We start from the raw sequence: 20,144 nt of genomic DNA on the forward strand, positions 1-20,144 counted from the left end.
CCCATTATCAGGTTGTTGGAGGGGATGATCGTTTAGTTCCACGGACTGTCTCGAATCTGATCTCATGTATATTCACTAGTAACCTTGGTTTGTGCTTAGGAGATTTGAGAGCAATGCAGGGGTGGTGGTGTCAGTGCAGAGGAAAGGATTATCCTGCATGAAAAACAAGATAAGTCTAAAGAGGATAAAGCACAAAATGGTATGATAAAAAGAGCATTTGGTATAAAGATTCATCAGTCAGCGTGCAGAGGAAAAACACCTGATTATCTTAGACATGCAAACTGCCACGGGGTTGCTACTGCAGGGGAGAAAAGGCTAATGTGGCCTCTCTGTAGGGTGTTGTGACAGGACAATAGGTGTTGGTTTGAACTAGAAAAGGGAGATTTAGACTAGATACAAGGAAGAAATATTTTACACTGAGGGTGGCAAGACTCTGTCCCGGGTTGCCCAAACAGGTGGTAGACACCCCATCCCTAGAATCGTTGCAGGTCAGATTGTTTGCAGCTCTGAGCAACCTGCTCTAGTTTAGGTGTCCCTGTAGACTAGATGAGTTTTAAAGGTCTCTTCCCAGGTGGACAAATCATTCTGTGGTCCTGTTTGTGGCAGAACCAAGGGCAGGCTAGTATGCTGTGCCAGGGATGGGTACTCAAGGCTGAACACCTCAGATGAGCTTCAATTAGGGCATGCAACAAGGTATTGTGCTCTGTGCCTGCATCACTGGGAATTCTAGGAATGTCTCCAGCCTGTTTCACGTGGACAGATCTGTCTCAGAAAAGCAGCTTGTTCTGCTTATTGAAGAGGTGGTGGCAAGGGACCCGACGACTTTGTTCTCCACTCCTAGAAGTGCTGTGGTGGGACCACAGCAGTGCCACCGTGGCCACATAGGGGGCACATATAGATTCAGAAGCACCTAACGTAAGGTCTGAAGCAGCTTTCTACAGCCGTGCCGTGCCATGGGTTAGACTGGAGCTGCGGAAAGGTCCGGTGACTGCTCTAGTGCGGTAGAAGCCAGGATTGGCCCCCGGGGCAGCCCCGCAGCCTTTTACCGCCACCCCGGCAGGTGGAGCCCTGCCCGTGCTGCCCGCCCTCGCTTCTCTCCCGCCAGGGGGCGCCACAAGGCGGCGCCCAGCCCCGCCCCACTGCTGCCCGACAGGCCGCTCAGCCGAGTGCCGACTGCCGCCGCTCAGCCTCAGGCAGACGATGGCCGATGCCGCCGGGCTGAGGTAAAAGATGGCTCTGTCGCGGGGGCTGCGGTGCTGTCAGCGGGCGTTCGCCTGGCTTCCCGTCCTCATCATCACTCTCGTCGTTCTCTGGTCTTACTACGCCTACGTCTGTGAGCTGTGTCTGGGTGAGAGCTCCTACAGTGCTGGGAGCGGCGTGGCGGGAGGGGGCGTGAGGGGAGGGGAAGTGGGGCCCTGTCCCGTCTGGGTATTCGCATCAGCACCGGTACTGCCTCGGGAGCTGTGGGCCGGGACTCCCCGCGGGCGCCGTTCCTGGGGGGCAGCGCTGCCCGGCGTTTTTCTGTGAGGGTCCCGAGGACAGGGTCCCAGCTAGCGGGTGGGTCAGGCGGGCACCGTGCCCGCGGCACACAGAACCACCCCTGCACATCTTCGTGGGCTGGGGGAGTTCTTATTCTCTTTGTCCTTCCCCTCTGCGGGTGCTGGAGGAAGAGCTGTTAGTGCCAGTCTTCCTGTGGCTGGGCGGGCTCCTTCAGGTGCTGCAGGTACCTGGCCCTGGCGAGGCCGCACCCGGATCAAGACTTTCAGCTGACAAATGTTTCCTCCTGCTCTAACCAGACCTGGAACTGCAGCAGCCACACCCAAAAGTGACCAGGTGGATGTAAAGAAGCGCATTGGAAACTAAGCCTATGATGGGGTTAATTAGTGGGAATTTTATGCCCTTTTTTATTTCCATAGGATTGCTATCCTAGCTGGCTTGGCTCCATGTTGTGGGTTCTCAGTTAGGAGTCTGTGCATTGTATGTCTGCATGTCAGCTGGGGAAGTGATGTTTGTGGAGACAGGAATAGCTATGCCCTAATGAAAGTCCATACTGGTGCCATATGGTAACATTCAGATGTGATTCCTGGTTAAATCAGTAACCAAAATTAGTGCAAGCCCTGAGCTGCAGTCACACTGGATTTAAAAAAAAACACAGAAACAGTAAGTTACATTAAAGCACACTCATGAATCAACTTGGTACAGCAGCATAGAAAGCACTACACTTTAGAAAGGAAATTTTTTTGTACTGCCTGACAATTGTGTAATGTAACAATTTGACCGGATAGTCAGTTGCAAACTTTCTTGTGTTTATTATGTTCTGGTTTAGTGTTTGGACAAAAGTCTGTCACTGAAGGTGGAGATGTGGTGAAGGTGGAGAGAAAAGCTGGTAGCTTGGACTTGTGACATTGTGAGGAAGAGTGTGTGGCTCTTCTTCAGGACAGGGTAAACCAGATAGTGGAAGCCAGAGTTCTCAGAGCCAGCAGTTTTGAGATGTTTCTGTGAAGAGCTGCCTTTTGGCACAGCAAAAGAAATCAGGTTTTGTTAGGATTGCAATGCAGTAAGGCCTATTGTTTTTTTGTTTGGGTTTTTGTGGGGGGTTTTGGTGGTTGTTGTTGGATGTGGGGGTGGGCCAGTGTTTGGTTGGGGGTGAGAGGGTGTTTTTCATTGGTTTTGTTGGGGTTTTGGTTATTTGTTTTGTTTTTCCTTTTTTTCTCAGAGAGGATGAAAATGCAAATGCAGCTTCTTTGATCTGTTTGAATTGGCAGCTAGGCAAAACCCTTAAATACTTCATGACATTTAATTCCAACTCTGAGATTGTGGGCTGTTTCTTTCAAGAATTCACATGGAATGATATCTCCAAGGTGCATGTAGCTGTCAATTAGACCATGTGTCAAAAAATTTGGAGAATTTTCCTGAAATACTGTCAGTCTCTTGAAATTTGCTTTGTTGTAGTCTTGTGCAGATTCAGTGATATCTTACACTGCTTCATTCCAAGCGTTAGTGCAGCTATTAGAAAAGACATTACTGGTTTAAGTGGGGTTTGGATTGGGTCTGTGCTGTTCTGCAAATGCTGGTTAAACTTGCAGGAGCTCATCTCACTGCCTAGAATCACAGCTTAAAATCACTCCTTTGCCCACACCCATCTGGGTGGGTTTTTTTCCCCCCATCTTTCTCTCTCATGCGTTTTGTTTGTGTGTGGAGGAGGTTATCTATATAGGAATTGAAATTACTAAATTAATTATTTTAGAATTTGAACATTAACTGTTGGTATATGCATTTACTTGAAAAACAGCTCTCAGGACATTTCCTCTCTCCCAGATTTCTAACACAGCAAAGCTTCATGTCTCAGCTTCCTTTGTGGGGGAGCTTCCATGACATTTTTTGGGTTGCCATTTCAGCTGTTACAAGTGTGTAAATAGTACATGTGCTGTTTGGATTCTTGATTTTTCATCTTGTGCAGGCTGGTGAGGACTGAAAGTAGCATGGAGGTGATGTCCTAGAGACATCTCACTGGATTTCAAACTCTCAGTGATTGTATGGCCAGCAAGACATACTGGAGAAGGGTTTTGATTCCATGTCTGATTGGTGGTTGCTGCCACAGTGAGAACAGTGGCAGCAATGTTTTATTTTTATATTTATTTAGGAATTTGCTCTTTTCTTACATTAAATCCTTAGAAAGGCCATGCTGCAAGTGCAACATGTACTTCAAGAGGGAACCCGCTTTGTGAAAAGCTGATGTGCTCTTCAGAGTTTGATTTGCAGCAAACCAACGGCAAAATTAAATGTTTCTCAACAGTTTTATTCCTCTAAAATGAATGCACAGAGACACAGCAAGTTTTTTAGTCTCTTTTTTGTTTTCACTAACATTGTTGAGTATCTTAGAGCTTTGCAGATCAAAATTGTTTGCTGGCGTGGTTTTAAGAAAAGCTGCTTTCCTTAGTAAAGCCCTTCAGCTCCTACTGTGATTTGTATTCTGCAAGTTTGTTATTCAGTTAAGATGATGGAATGAGTCTTGAGGAGTGGAGTCTCTTTCCAGGCACTGGCTGTAGGCTAGAAGTAAGTAATCTTACTTTTGTAAGATTACTATGCCTCTAGCAGATGATCTGTGCCCACTAGTTTCCTTTCATATTCTGTTCCTCTGAGGAACAGCACATTCCAGTTGCAACCATGAGATTGAAGGCTATGGACTTGATACAAGGGGCTCCCGTTCTATGAAGGTTGGTTGTCTTCCAAGCAGTATTCTGGAAAGGTATCACAGAACTGCTCCCTTTTCAATTAAAGAAAGATGCCTTATCTTTTCTGTTAAACTTGGGGGATGGCTTTTAAAAGAGTGGATGGATTTTCAAATAAGCCCTAGAAGGAGACATTGAACAATGTTCCCTTTGCTGGTTACTCTAAGTGGGTCTATTAGTAGGGACTGCTCCGGTGGTTATGGTAAAGGAAGGATGGGTTGTAAAATCTCTCCTAGTAGGAAGAGTAAAAATAATTGAGCCATTACAGCCTATCCTTTGTTGCTGACTAGGCCAAACCTGAGGCAATTTGTTTTTTGTTATTTATACTGCTGCAGAGATGTGTTGGGGCTTTGCTTATTGTGATCAGGACCCCCTGGAGACTAGCACAAGGCAGGCTCTGAGTACCTGCATATGAGTCCATGTGTAGAGATGCTGCTTGGACAGTTGCTAGAGGAGCCCTGGTAATCTTGTCACGTCACTGTCACCTGTGGGTTCTTTCTGTCATAGTTCTAATGTACTAATACACAAAATGCATTTTGCAACAAGAGAAACTACAGCATAAGTAACAGATTCTGAACATCCTGATAAGGGTAGCATTTGCATGAGTGAACAAGAAATTGTTGTGGATGCTTTGGGTTTGCCTAGACTCTGGGCTCTCTTTCTGCCTGCTGAACTTAAATTTTGTTTCCCCAAATGGCTGTATTTCGAATAGAAATGTTATGTGTCACAAAGTTTTCTGGGAATCTGATTTGCCTTGCAGACACATGTTCTTTTCTTTTTCAGTGACTCTGAGCAACCCAGTGGAAAAAGGTATGGGCATTCACTTTACTATTTGGCATTGAGACCTCACCAGAGTACTGTGTCCAGCTCTGGAGCTTCCAACACAAGAAAAATGTGGAATTGTTAGAGCAGGTCCAGAGGAGGTTATGAAGATGATCCAAGGGCTGGACCACCTCTCCTTTGAAGAAGACAGGCTGACAGAGTTGGGATTGTTCAGCCTGGAGAAGAGAAGGCTCCAAGGAGAACTTAGAGCAGCCTTCCCCTGTTTGAAGGGGGCTACAGGAGAGCTGGAGAGGGACTTTTAGGAAAGGCATGGAGTGACAGGCTGAGGGGTAATGGCTTCAAACTGGAATAAAATGGATTTAGATTAGACATTAGGAAGAAATTCTTTCCCACAAGAGTGATGAGGCACTGGAACAGGCTGCCACAGAAGTCGTAGAGTCTCCAAGCCTGGAAGTGTGCAAAGCCAGGCTGCATGGGGCTTTGAGCAACCTGGTCTAGTGAGAGGTGTCCCTGCCCATGGCAGAGGAGTTGAACCTAGATGGTCTTTAAGGTCCCTTCCAACCATCAATTGTTTTGAACTTAGTCACTCTTTCAGTGGCTGCTTCCTGTATCTGCATATTCATGAAGTACACAGTGTGCACGGTTAGGCATGCTGTAACTTCAGGATGTACTGGGAAATGGCCCTGCTTAGTCACAGTATGAGCAGAAGAAGATGAAAAGGCTTCAATCCCTTTTACCCTCTCAGAAAAATCTCTGTGTCTGTGTATACCCACACACCCCCTTTTCCCCTTTCTGTTTTGTTTTCAGAGCTTATTTGAAAAGCTGAACAGAAAAGACTAGTTCTGTTCTCTGGCCCATCTATTTTCTTTTTTTCCCCACTGTTTTCTTTTGGTCCTTCAATGAAAGCAATTTTAAGGATTTTTGTAGGGAGGCTTTTGCAATACGTTTTGTTCTCTTGACCACTAACTATTGAGTGGTAAAATTGGCTTTCAGTTACTACCACAAGTAAGTGTCTGTCTCATTATTATCTGACTTGAACACTTCTCAGATTCACTGGTAGCTCAGGCTGGCAGATGTTGTTCTGAGGCCCCAGATACAGTGCATGGGGTTGCTGAGCAAGCCGGGCAGTGTAGCAGGGTCAGTTCATGAGGCTGTTTCCACTGAGACGTTGTTGGAGGCGACAGTGACATTCTAAGAATAAGGAGTTAATGGCTATTTCAGTGTTCCTCACCTTCTTCGGGGCACCACAGAGAAAAGTCTGACCACATCCTCTTGCACCCTGCTTTTTAAATATTGATGAGCATTGATCAGATCCCCTCTCAGGCTGCTCTTCTCCAAGCTCGACAGCCCTGCGTCTCTCAGCCTGTCTTCCTCACAGAGATGCTCCAGGCCCCTCAGCAACTTCGTAGCCTCCTCTGGACTCTTCAGTGGTTCCTTGTCTCTCTTGAACTGGGGACCCCAAAGTAACAACTACAGTTTCACAGAATCAATCTTGCTTTAGAAATTAAGAAGTGTTTGGATTTTAGGACTTCCCTTTCCACTAGTAGTAATTTTGTTTACTCTTAGCTTGCTAGACTTTGAAGCTTAAATAAAACAGGGAATATGAAGTTGTTATTATTAAATAGTGTGTTAAATAAAAATGTCTTGTAACTGTTTGATGATGCATTAGTGAGTGGAGGGTTAAAGAGCTAAGTCAGATGGTTTGTGTTGCTGAGGGACAGCTGTCCTTTGGCTTTCTGAACCTCAGTGTGCCTGCTCATGCCCAAAGACTTTCAGATAAAGTTTGCATCTTGAAATAAGATTACTTTGATGCAGGCTGGATTCCCTGTGATAATGCTGTGTCTAGTGGATTACACTTATTTTTCAGTAGTCACAAGACCTCTTTTGCTCAATTTGAGAGGTATTTTCCTGATCTGTGTTACTGTATCAACTGTGGCAAATCAAAAAAAGATGTGACTTTGTGGTCATGCAAAGCTCTGCTAGAGCATGTTAATTCCCTCAGCTCTCACAAGTGGTGAAGAAAGTCTTGCACTAGGGAACAACACACTGATATCAGCATTGTGGTTTTTAGTGCATTTAGTCCCTGCTGAACCCAAAATCTGGAGGTGCTGTGGTATCAGTCTTTGTGCTGCTTAGCACTAGCCAGTTCTGCTTTGTCTGTGCCTGGGATATGGGGAAGAGACAGGAATCCTGTCATTCCCAGTGATACAGGGATGTCCCCTGCCCTCTGGGTGAAGTCTCTTCTGGCTGTGTTCTTCCTCACCCGTGGAATCAGATTTGGGGGTAGAAGGGGAGGCTTGAGAGGGTAAACCCTAGCCACAGGTCTCTGAAATTCTACCGAGTCTTTCACCATAACGTTTGGCTATATTGCAATAGTGGTTGGTACTGTAAAGCTTTCTTTATTCCTTGATTCTCTTTTTTTTTGGTCATTGTTGTGAAAGATTTAAATTATGCCCATTGTGAAACTTTTGCTTAACAAAGTCATTACTCTGCTTTTGTTTCTTTCTTTTTTTTTTTAGTGGCCTATCTTGTAATATTCCATATTCTGTTTGTGCTCTTTGTGTGGACATATTGGAAGTCTATTTTCACTCTCCCAGTGCAGCCAGGCAAAAAGGTAAGAGTCCAAGCACTTCTCATTCATTGCAGAACAAAAGCAGGAATGCTGATGAAAACTCAAAAATCCTTCAGTTTAGTTCATCTGCATATCTAATGTGATTTCCTAAAGAGATGGAAAGTGACTCACAGTTGTCCCTAAAATTGGAATAATTTACCATTCGGAGAATTCTTTAACTCCCCAAAAACTTTAAATAGTGGAATGCTCTGAATTAGAGGTGGTGGTAGCCTTTAAGGCTGCCTTTTCAGGTGTTCCAGGATCTGATAGGATTGGTTGTGTTGAAAATAACAGGATAAGGGTTATTAACATCCATATTTATAGTCAAGTCATTGATCTCTAAGCATTTAACTAGTTTGAAACCAAATCCTGAGGACCTTCTGTAACATAGCCTTGCTGGAGCCTCCTGAGTCAGGACCCTCCATTTTGGTTTTCACTCCTCATGGAAGATGGTACAGTGCAGGTGGAACTGGTGCATTTGTGATGGTGATGGTGGGGTTTCTTGAACTCGTGAGCCAGATTGTTGTGGTGCACGCATGAGGACTGTGACCATGGGGACAGTGTGTGGCTTTGGATTTGGTGCTGGGTGTATCAGTAGCTCCAGTCTTTGTACTCCCTGATCAGCAGCACCATGGAAGAAAAATGTAATATACCCTGGTAAAGAGGAACTGGGGTTCACTGTGACAAAAATAACTAACTAAAATGTTATTCATGAAACTATTTTTAAGAGTTTAAGTGTTGTTGTATGATTTAATGGTTTGAGCACACCACAGTCAGGCAGACGTTTGTTTCAGGTCTACTAAACGTTTACTGTTTTGTGTTGCATTTTGTTTCATCTCTTTATGAAACACTAGTAAAACATGATGTTTGAAGCAGCAGAATGAGGATGATGTTTGTGTGGCGCTCCAGATGTAGATGGCCATAATCTGATCCTAATTACAGAGTGTAGATTTATAAATGACAACTAATCCCAGTTTTAGAAGTATAAAACTGTGGCTGGGAACAGGTTCTTGCTAACAAGGGAAGGGCTTTTGTGTCCTTTTGTGGTTAGTAATTTTATTAGTGAAAAAGGGTAATCTGGAACAGCAGTAGTAGCAATTTAGTTCTGTTGGTTCGTGATCTTAATTTCACTTTATCATTTCTTCCTGATGTGTCAGTGTTCTGGCTCTCCAGCACTTGATATCTCTGTCTTGACAAACATATTTTCACATTGGATTGCTCTCATTAGCAGAAGTGGGAAGCAAAAACATTTCCAAACTTGCCTGTTATATTTGAAATATGATCTCTGCTACCCTCATGCTACCCTCTCATGACTTCTGCTTCCAGTACCACATCTCCTACGCTGACCAGGAGCGCTATGAGAATGAAGAAAGGCCAGAGGTGCAGAGGCAAATTCTCGCTGAGATTGCAAGGAAGCTGCCGGTGTACACCAGAACGGGGAGCGGAGGTCAGCTGAGCAGATAGCTTTGCTTCTCTAAAGCTTATTGAGTGTGCTGGCAGCCCAGACAATGCTGCCCAGTTCCTAATGCCACTGCATGCACTGAGTAACAAAGCCAAGTGCTGGGTCTGCACTTGGGTCACAACAACCCCCTGAACACTCCCAGGGTGAGGGCAGAGTGGCTGGAAACTGCCCAGCACAAAAGGACCTGGAGGTGCTGGTTGACAGTATGAATCAGTGTGTGCCCAGGTGGCCAAGGTCACCAGCTCCTGGTTGGGATCTGGAATAGTGTGGCCAGCAGGACCAGGGAAGTGATTGTGTCCCTGTACTTGGCACTGGTGAGGCCACACCTCGAATCCTGGGTTCAGTTTTGGGCTCCTGGCTCCAAGAAGGACATTGAGGGGCTGGAGTGTGTCCAGAGAAAGACAGTGAAGCTGGTTAAAGGTCTGGAGAAGAGGTCTTGTGAGGAGCAGCTGGGCTTACTGGGGTTGTTTAGTCTGGAGAAAAGGAGGCTGAGGGGAGAACTCACTGCTCTCTACAACTTCCTGAAAGGAGTGGCCTGAAATTATGCCAGGAGAGATTTAGGTTGGAGATTAGGAAAAATTTCTTTCCTGCAAGAGTAGAACAGGCTGCCCAAGGAGGTGGTGAAGTCACTGTCTCTAGAGGTGTTAAGAAACGTGTGGACATGCCACATTGGGGCAGGGTTTAATGGCCATGGTGGTGTTAGTTTGACAGGTGGACTCACGGATCTTAGAGGTCTTTTCCAACTGAAACAATGATATGATTCTATGCTTTTAATGCCTTTTCTCTCAGGTCTTAGGTTTGGGAAAAGAAAAACAATAAAACACCTTGAACACTTCTGTTCATCTTCAGTGGAGCACCAGGTGCTGCTTTTGAGAAGCAATATGTTACCCTTTACAGGGTATTTACAGTTCAAAAGCCTAGTTATGTTGTCTGCATTTAGTAACAGTCATAAAATGAAAAGTCTGTAGTCAGTTTTACTGAAAATGGAGTCCAGCCCTGACATGCAGAACCTAATTCTGTGATCAGATTTCTGGACCTTGTTCTGTGATTAACTGAATACTGCACTCCTCTCAAAGCTGGGAAGAAATCCCTGCTCAGATTAGAGGCTCTGACCTGCTTATTCCTGCCAAACAGGACAAAGAGTTCTGAAGTAAAGAACTGCTATAGAAGCAGTTATCAAAAGGGGGTGTATGTACAGTCTGAGCACATGTGGAAGCCAGAGGGAAGTGTATAATTTTACCACTTTTAAGCTGTTGTGTGCTCTGCACCAAGGATTATTACTCACATCTGCAAGTCTCCAGGAGGATGATGAGCATTGCTTGTCTGATTATGACCTGGCAGCAAAAATCAGCTGCAAACACTCTCATCTTTTGAAGTGATAGAAGAAAGAATATGAATAGCTAGGAAATGAGCAGAATATTAACTAATGTGAAAAAAAAAAAGAACACTTTTCTGTTGTCTGGTACTAATGTGTCTTTAATTTCAGGAATTCGATTCTGTGATAGATGCCAGCTAATAAAACCTGATCGCTGCCACCACTGCTCCGTTTGTGCCATGTAAGTTACTGGGTTGGTTTTTACTGAAGTGAAAATGGTCACCACTAAGTTATGTGAAGAGGCTGTTCCTTCCTGTGTCTTTTCATACACAAAGGTACCCAAGTGCCTCTGTTCCAGCTGCAGTCACTCATATGGTCATGTGTGACAGCATCAGCTTCTGCACTTCTGCTGTCTGTGACCCTGAGGTGTTTGCAGTCCCACACCTGCTCGTGTTTCAGCCTTAAGTAGCTAGAATTGTGCACCCATTGAGACCTGGCTGGTTAACCATTCACTGATCTTCTGCTTTCCTTTTTGTCCTTTTGCAGATGTGTGCTAAAAATGGATCACCACTGTCCATGGTATGTACTAGAGACTGGTTTGTAGCTCTCTGAAAAGAAGCTATTAAATGCATTTCCCCTCAGCATAGTGTCTGCACACCCCTGTCATGTTACTCAATACACCTCCTTATGTGGAAAACAGATTAAATAATGGCACCTTGAAATGGCCTGAAGTACTGGGTATTTGGTAAGGCAGAACCTTCCTTTTTGTTCCACAAGCTACATGTACAAATGCTGTTCTGGCAATAGGATTTAAGCCCTGCTTGCTAGTTCACTCTCTGACTGTTGCTCACATTTTAAAGGGCCTTCACCTTAGCCTTTAATTTTGGGTGTAGAACTATTTTGAGGTTGCTTCCTGTAATTATATCTGCATGCAGGTTGTTTCTGAAGCGGTGCCTGTCACCTCTGCATGCTCAGAGAGGGGTTATGGAGAGTGCTGCATGGAGTAATTAAGCTTCACACTTCATTTGCTGCCATTACATATCTTAAACTCCTCCTTTTTTCAGAAAAAGGAAGATGGCAGGAATCAGAAGCCACACAAACATTTCCCCACCTGAACCTCCCTGGTAATCCCAAAGTATAGAGAGTTTTGCCAACCTGACTTTGAGACAAAAACCTGCTCTGTTTCTACATTCCCTTGCTGCTTTTCAGGGCTGTCCTGGGCATGGAGAATTCTAATAAAATTTGGGGTTATTGGCTTTGTACAGAAGCAACCAAGCAGTGCTGAGTCTGGCTCCTGAGATTTGCAGATGAATAAAGTGACTCAAAAAGCCCAGATCTGGTTGTGCAGACAAGGGACAGGCATGAGGAGTGGGAGCCTGCCCCTGTGATGTTCACCAGTGGTACCAACTTCAGAAGAGATTCCCAGAAGATCAACTGTCCTTTGACTTAGCAGGAAGCCAAATGAAAAGCAGAGACTTCAGCTGCGTTTCGTTTTGACCACTATGGGGAGCTCTTTATTGATAAAATTGTGCTGTAAATCCAAGAGGCTTCAGAAAACCCCCATATAGGTGTGGTGCTCTTTGTGTTACCTGTGTGCAGTGCATCTCCTGACTTCAACTTTACTTTTGTTCTCCAGGGTGAACAACTGCATTGGATTTTCTAACTACAAATTCTTTCTGCTGTTCTTAGCCTATTCTTTGTTGTATTGCTTGTATATTGCTGCAACAGTCTTCAAGTATTTCATTAAGTACTGGACAGTAAGTTGTGAAATCTGGTTGCTGTTTCCTATCCTGGGAGTCTGGGGGGGTGTAGTCACTCTTGGTACTTTTTTTTTTGCTTTCAGCCATGGGAGGGTCAGATTTCTTCTGTAAGGTGTTTCCTGTGCCTGTTCTTGAGATAGCTCCCATTCTGTCTGAAATGCACAAAGGCAGAAGCCAATAGATGTCAGGAATTTCAAACTGTAGAGTTAGCTTCTGGGAAAGAAGTTACATCCTCTTCCAGTTCTTGTGTTTGCATGAGTCTTTGGTATCAGGACAGAACATCCTGGCATTGATCTCTACAGCCTTGCTCAACAATATCAACATCCCATGTTCATTTTCTAGCCCCACGTGACTCCTTTCTCAGTTTATAATCAACTGGAATGAAGTCTGCTTCTCACTCAGCCATTGATTCTCGTTCAGATGCAAGCAATGCCAGCTGACAGCTCCAGTAAGAGACTGGCCTTTGGGCTAGAGACCTGAGCTTCCTGGCTGCATATATGGGATGAGCAAAGGCTGAAAAATGATTGTTTTCACCTGGAGGTCCTCACAGCCTCTCTGCAGATCACATTTAGGAGGATCTCTGCCTCTTGACTCTTCCACTGTAGAAGGAAGTCCATGTTTTTTCTGTTTGTAAGGTCCTGCTTGGCTGTTCAGCTGTTCAAACCATCTCAGCTCAGTTTACCCATTTACTCAGTTGCCATAGCTTTGGAGACCAGGTTTTCTTGGCAGATCTTGTACTGCAAGGGGTACAGAATTTTACCCTATGGACAGGAAACTCACACAAAGAGGGCTTCAAGAGCTTATGCTTGCCTGTTTACCTGGGGGCATCAGGTATGTTTCTTGTGCCCAAGTGGGAGCTGTGTCTGTCCTGGCTCTGTTGCACACAGCAAGTTAGTAGCAAACCCCCATTATTTCTGCTTTGGGTACAGGAGGGGAAATGAACCTGGTCATTTCTTGTCTCTTCAAGTTTGAGAACTCCAGATAGGAGTTTCAGAGCATCTCTTTCCTCTGTGTTTATTTATCACTTGTTCTGTTGCTTTTCTTTCCAGGGTGAACTGACAAACGGACGTTCCAAATTTCATGTCCTTTTTCTTCTCTTTGTGGCGGTCATGTTCTTTGTAAGCCTGATGTTCCTGTTTGGCTACCATTGCTGGCTCGTCAGTAGAAACAGATCTACTTTAGGTAAGGCTCTTGTGTCTTGCTTCTCTAAGTAAAACAGCAGAGCTCTAAGTAAAACAGCTGCAAGAGGAGAACAAGAAAGTAAGCGTGCATGTGTTCTTCTATACATTCCTGCTGGCTTATGAGGGGAGGAAGACTTAAGGTCTTGACACAAAGCTGCAGAAATTTGTCACTTCAAATGAGCTCTGTTTGTTAGCTTGTAGGACAAAAGCTTTGTTAGGGAAATGAGAGCCTTTCAGTGTAGAAGTCCAATTTTAACAATGTCAGGCATACGTATACATTTGCTGTGAAAGGAGTAATGGTACTTTGTGTTCATGCTGGAACCCTAAAACAGGCAGTAAGGCTGGGATAAGCAATGTGCCTTGACAAAGGCAAAGAAGTTGTGACTTTAAATCAAATGATATGAAGGTCTGCAACAGTGTGATTCTTTGTCTTTCCTTAGATAAATGTTGTTCAATTTTTAAAGGTTTTTGGATAATGTTTTGTAACAGAACACACTCAAGAGTTTGAGCAAATATTCTGACTGTATAGTTGTTAACTTCGAAACTCGTTTCACGAAGCACTGAAGCTCATGTATTCCGAAAGATCAGACCTCTGTAGCGGCTTAAAAGGTAGATCAGATTGTCTCTAGTGTACTCCAGGTTCTCCTCCCCTTTCTCTTCTTAATTTTAGGTCTCACCATAACAGAGGGTCTATTTGCATATGTTTGTTCCTAATGCTTGTTCATTATCTCATTAATGAATGAGGCAACTTAAACCTCCAGTGCTGCTTCTGAAATATGCATTGAAGACCAACCTGCTTAATTCTGCAGATTTCTTAACTTAGAATTTCAACAAGTTTCAGGCAAAGATCTTTTAACTCTATTCTCTAAATTAATGAAGCCATTTGTACACTTTGACTGTTCCATATGTTTAGTGGCAAGACCAAATTCCCACTTTCAGTTCCAAAGTCTTTTAAGAGTCATGCAGAATAAAAATCTATGGTTTTCAAACTTTGAATCATTGTGAAGGTAGTTCATAACCTGTTAACCATGTTGTCTTCAGATGGCTGCAACATACACTGCCCTGTTTCAGAGTGTTTGGCATTGATTTTCACTTTTTTCACTGAAATTGTGTAGAGGCTTTCTCAGCTCCAGTGTTTCAAAATGGCCCAGATAAAAATGGATTCAATCTTGGCTTTGTAAAGAATCTTCAGCAAGTGTTTGGAGAAGAAAAAAAGCTCTGGTTACTACCTATTGCCTCCAGGTAAGTAATAATCAAGTCAGTGCTAAAATCAAATACAATTAACTGAAGGGACTGACTTCTACTTGTCTGCTACAGCCTCATGTGTTACACCCCCTGTGGTGTTGGTTGGTTTGGTTTGGGGATTGTTTGTTTTACTTTTTTTCTGTATCCTAATGACTTGATCCAATTAGGCACATACAAGTTCTACTAAAATTTTCTTAATTCCAGACTATAGGATTGAATTGAGGACCAAAACTACTTGCTAGTAAAACTTGGTACCTGAGCTGCCATAAAAAAAAAAAACCAGAGTCTTTTTCCAAACTTAACAATAATTTTTTAGTGAACACTGGAAATATCAGCAACAGAAAACTTTGCAGATAAAACGTGTAGAAATTGTCACCCTTTAGAGTCACTTGCTGCTTTTACAGTGTCTCTCTCTGCCTTTTTCTGTGTAGCCAGGGTGATGGACACTTTTTCCCAATGAGAGCTTTGTGTGAAGCTCAGAATCCTCTCCTAGCTAATGAAGAGCAGTGGGAAGATGATGGAATAGATGAAGAGCATCATGGTAAGGTAGTGTTAAGGAAATTAGTTGTGCTCTGACCTGCAATGACTGAGGGATGGATAACAAGAGCTAATCAAATAAGAAATCGTCTTGGCTAAGTCTTGGGCAGCTCAGATTTGGCTAATGAACACAGACTAAAAATAAGCCATATTTTGGAGTCAACTCTTTGTTTTTTTTATAGCTTTCTACTTGCAATGTAAATGAACTGCAAATTTGATTATTTTTTTTTTCTCCTTGCATATTTACCTCCAAGCTTTTGTCTCTGGAGAATACAGCATGTATCAGAACCTCAGGGTTCATGTCAGAGACCCCAGTTACTGTGTTTGAGGGCTCAGAAATCCTGTCAATAAGCTAAATAGGGGCTGACATTTCTTCCTGAGAGCAAGGATACCATCCACAGGTTCTTTTTAAAAGAAGTGTGATCATCTCACTCTTCTCCCCTTAAGGAACAGTGGAAGTGTTAATTAATTCTCAGGTTACTTTAATTACTGGATCAAGCAAAAACACTTAGAGAGCCACATACTGCTAGGAAAATACACTTTTCAGGATTTAGTTGCTAGGACTGAAGAGGCTTATTTCAGCTTTTCTTCAGATTAACTACTTTAATTAGTTTGTATTTGTGTGTTAGAAACTGCCTCTTCCTCCTGCTTTGTTCAATACATTTTGGCAGTTAAAAGGTAACACAAACTGACCTTAAGAACAGCAAAATCTGGCATCTTTGTGTATTGTCTGTGATGCTGGAAATAACTCCTATAGCAATGAATCAGGACTTCTTCCAACTTTCACAAAGCATAATTTCTGTCAATAAAAAATAAACTCTTCAGTATGAAAACATGTGACAGTGAGAGGACTTTTGCCTAGATCAGACCCCAGAATCTAAATCTAGAGTTCATATGAAGTCTCACAATTTATAGTGCTTATAAAATAAATGACATTTGACAAAAACCAAAGGAGCTTGATGAAATGTTTTTCTGTGAAGTTCCTGTGCCCAGCTGCATTATATGAATGTTTGCTTTCACCCCAGCTATGCTGTGTCTGCATCGAGCTGAGCATTTTGAACTGCCACAGCTGTAAAAATCAGCTCACATGTGGCTGCTGGGGGAGATGAACATTAAGGGGACTGAGGAGAGGACAAGTCCAGCTGAAAGCAAGGAGATGAAATAGCTTTGTCAAGGTCCCAGGGGTGGGCAGACCATCACCTCAATCACCTTTTCCCCAGGGTTATCCTTTCTTTCTGTGATACGGATGTTTAAGTGTGCCCTTTCTGGCTGGATTTATTTTTTGACCCTAATCCTGGCTGTGCTAAGGCTTTTGTAAGGCACCTTTCAGCCAGGGACTGAAAACATTTCCTTCAAGTTAATAACTTGATTTTTTTTTTTTAAAAAGGTTTATCAGTGCTTCTCCCTTATTCACAGGCAGCTGTTTAATCTGTCTAGCCAGAGAGCTACCCCCAATCCCATGCTGGCAGTTTAGAAGGTTTTTCAAAGAACTGTTCTAGAATGTATCTGACATGTTGGCCATGGCTGTGTCAGTGATGTGATTGCCTGCACACTCTGTCTTGTGGAGCCTAGGACAGGACAGCCATTTCTCTGCACTTGGAGTAATATCTCATCTCTTTTATTAGTTCAATTGTATTTCATTTAAACTTGGACAAAATGCTTCAGTGTGAATCAAATCTCTCCCAAATTGTTCTCACCTTCAAACATTTGTCACCTGTATGAAGTGACATCTTTCCAGCAGAAAGCAGCCTATCTGGAGCAACAGGTGGATGCTGATGTCTCTGTTGGTGTGATGAAGCTTCAGGTGTCTGAAGGCTTGTGAATTTAAATTCAAGCAGTAGGAGCCTAATGAAAGTAGCTTCATGTCCTGAGATACCAGCTAATTTGGCTTAGCAGTCTTCTGAGTGGAGAAGTCATCTGTGGTATCTGCAGGGACTGAATTTCTGTCCCTGGAGAAAGTGAAAAAGCTCTTGAGATATCAGAAGTGAGCAGAGATTGCTTGGACAGTACAGCTGGGTATCGGCCAGGTCAGAAAACTCAGAGAAAACTGGGCCTGCATCTCTTCATTTTATTAATAATGATAGATATGCATGGACATAGATAGATAGGTAAAGGGTAATATAAATGGTTACAGTGTGTCTGAGAGGAAAAGATTAAGTTCATGCAGTGCTAAACCCTGCATCAATGACTGCCTTATAATCAGTTTGGCAGTGGTGGAGGGTAGCTGTGCAGGAGTCTGTGTCAGTTGGACTAAATTAGTTGGTAAATATGTTTAGCCAAACCAGTCTGGGTCTGCATGTGGATCAGACCCGCAGCTGCTGAATCAGTTAGATGAAAAAAGACATTCTGTCAGAAGTCGGTAGTGAAATTTCAGTGAGACTAATAGCCCAGAGCCAGCAGGGCTGATGTATCCTTTTATCCATTCCCTTGGACATTCAGATTGTTCTTTCCTGAAGGGATGCAGAATAAAGAGCTGTTCTCTGGAACTTCCCATCTCAGTAAGTGGATTAGATTTAGCATGGTAAAATGGATGTCTGTGCTAATAACTATGAAAATACCCTGATAATGGAAATAGCAGGGCTTCTTTTCATCCAGAGCAAGGAAATAAGAAGCCCAGGCAAGTGTGTTAATTGTGTCTGTTGTGGAGTGGTAAGAGGAAAGTGTTTGCCCTTTGTTTTTCTTTTACAGAGAAAAATTAATTTGGAGAGAATTAAAGAAAGTTCTGTGGCTGAATGATTTTTGACAGTGTTTGATGCTGCTCTTGAGTCATCTCTTACAATGAGCTCTGCATCTTAAAACTGTCCAGTGTGAGATCAGTGTAAGGTGGCTACAGAGCAACACAGATTTGAAATCCTGGGTTTGGCAGGCGCAGTGTGAATTGGGGAACTCGATCTCATTCCTATAGCTGCCATAGATTATTTTATTTTGTTAACAGTGCAGTGTGTTTCCCTTGATGATGTTTTGCAGGTGGGGATAAATACAAACTGATTTTAGGGACATGGTTTAGTGGTAGTTAGCTTAGCGGTAGTGGTGGGATTGTGAGCTCTAGACTAATGTTTGGACTTGATCTCAAAGGTCTCTTCCAACCTCAATAGTTCTATGATTCTATAACCTTCCTGTCTCTCAGGCAGGTTTGAAGACAGATTGCAGGCTGCTGTTCTCATTGAATCTGTGGTAGGAGCTGCTTTCAGGCCAGCTGCCATTTTAAACAGTCTCTATGTAGTTGTAGACTGCTAGTAGATTGACTTGGAGCTTTCTCTTCTTCAGCTGGAACAAGCCCAACTGCCTCAACCACTGTCCATAGGTTTAAAGTAGAAATTCCTGTGCTGTTTGGCCTCCATGGCTTTCAGTTTTCCAAGATTTGGGCAGAAACTGTTTGCCTTCATAGGAAAATGTTGGGTTTACTTACTTACAAATGAAAATGTTTAGGAATAAACTTGCACTGAATCCATGAGATGTATTACCATGGATTTCTGCCCAACAGTCGTCAGGGAACATCGTTTCCTGGTTCATTAAGCTTTGGTACCCTCACTCCCATCCAATACAAGGGCTTTAGGAGCCTGTGTTGTAAGCACAAATGATGTTTTACTCTTCCTTGTTTTCTCACCACTGCTTCTTCTTCTTTTCTTTTTTTTTTTTTTTTGTAAGACATCAGCAAATGAAGTGCTCTGAGGACTTCAGATTCCATCTTAGACAACAGAAGTAAACCAGTGTAATTTTCTACCCAGAAAGACTTGACATGTTCCACTGAAAGGGAAGATCTTTATTTGTCTTTGTGGCTTTAAAGGTTGTGACACAGCTATGAAATAGAGAAAGTCAATAACAGTCATCTCAGTTTAAAATCTGCTGTTCAGTTCCTTCAGACAAGTGGTTGTCTGTTTTTATTGCTTAGTGAAAAATATTTCTGAGTGGAAAGCCAGATGTACTTACCTCCAACAACTTTGGTTTTTTGCTGTGTAGATGCTGGTGAAGCCTCATCCCTTGCCATAGAAAAGGAGACATAGCAGCTTGAACTGCAGCAGTGTAAAGCCTGTTCAGAAAGGTCAGTATTTCTTTCTACATTACCTCCAGAGCAGCCACTCTGCAGAAAAGCGGGTAGGTGAGGTTGGGCAGGGTTTGACTTCAGCAGTGCACAGCCCACAGCTCATGCAGAGCACGCTGGAGGCTGCAGCGTGCAGACATGCAATGCTGGCTCTGGAGCAGGGCAGCTGGGAGAGCAGCCTCTGAGCCCACCAAAGGGCAGGGTACTCACCAGAGTACTGTGGCGGTGTATCTCTGCGTGGTATCATTTCACCAAGATTTCTGCATCTTGTCCAGAAATATTTTGTTTAAGATAATCCAAAATTCAGCAGTGGCTATGCAGTAGCCCTGATGCAGTTAACACAGGAGCCAAAGGGAGAATACAAACACTGCAGCTCCTCTGCTAAATGTGGCAGGATCAACTCTTGCCACTGACTGGTACAGTACAAGATGAGAAATCTGCTCAGGGATTGATGGAAGGTGTGGGCAGGTGCAGGCACAGTTTAAAGAAGCTGAGGCTGAGAACAGCTAAGTTGCAGTTAGGAATAAATGGAAGTCACTTGTGCCCACATCAGCTGCTACTTTCTTATCTATTAATTTTTCACTCTGGAGAAACTTGAGTACCAAAACAGATGATCCAGTTTGTGGAAGATGCTGCTACCAGAATGTCTGTAATCTATTCTGACTTCAGAATTAACCACAGGGGATGAACTAACAACGGTTTCAGATTCAGAACTAACCACAGGGAGCTGTCCTGCACACACCCTGCTGCAGCAAGCTGCAGGCTGGATCCCCTGCCTTCAGTCTCCGTGAAACACTTTCACAGTAGAGTGTAGCTGACCCAGAGTGAAGGAGCCTCCTCTGCTGCCCCGCTTGGGGGAGGTGGGATGTCAGATGGAATTTGCCCCCGTTTTCTGTGGGTGTTGTGTGGCAGAGTAGTGTAATGCACACACAGAGCAGCTTGAGATTGCTATAAATGGGCCTCCTGCATATTGTAA

General features: G+C 43.5%; 1 protein-coding gene across 1 annotated transcript; it reads left to right on the plus strand.

Moving 5' to 3' along the window:
* Positions 1-1,230: 1,230 nt before the first annotated feature.
* Positions 1,231-19,130, plus strand: ZDHHC15 (zinc finger DHHC-type palmitoyltransferase 15). The gene is made up of 11 exons (XM_054388526.1): positions 1,231-1,348; positions 5,016-5,042; positions 7,535-7,629; positions 8,953-9,073; positions 10,575-10,644; positions 10,950-10,982; positions 12,040-12,160; positions 13,213-13,345; positions 14,460-14,586; positions 15,021-15,130; positions 19,087-19,130. Exons 1-11 carry the CDS (start codon positions 1,231-1,233, stop codon positions 19,128-19,130), a joined length of 999 nt encoding a protein of 332 aa, XP_054244501.1.
* Positions 19,131-20,144: the final 1,014 nt, after the last annotated feature.

This window comes from Indicator indicator, chromosome 17 (genome assembly GCF_027791375.1).
Source record: "Indicator indicator isolate 239-I01 chromosome 17, UM_Iind_1.1, whole genome shotgun sequence".
NCBI lineage: Eukaryota > Metazoa > Chordata > Aves > Piciformes > Indicatoridae > Indicator > Indicator indicator.

Excerpts from the sequence above, each read along its gene's own strand:
- ZDHHC15 (XM_054388526.1), top strand. The coding sequence starts at position 1,231 with ATGGCTCTGTCGCGGGGGCTGCGGTGCTGTCAGCGGGCGTTCGCCTGG. Across the intron at positions 5,043-7,534 it reads GAGCAACCCAGTGGAAAAAG|TGGCCTATCTTGTAATATTC; the intron begins GTATGGGCATTC and ends TTTTTTTTTTAG. Across the intron at positions 7,630-8,952 it reads CAGTGCAGCCAGGCAAAAAG|TACCACATCTCCTACGCTGA; the intron begins GTAAGAGTCCAA and ends TTCTGCTTCCAG.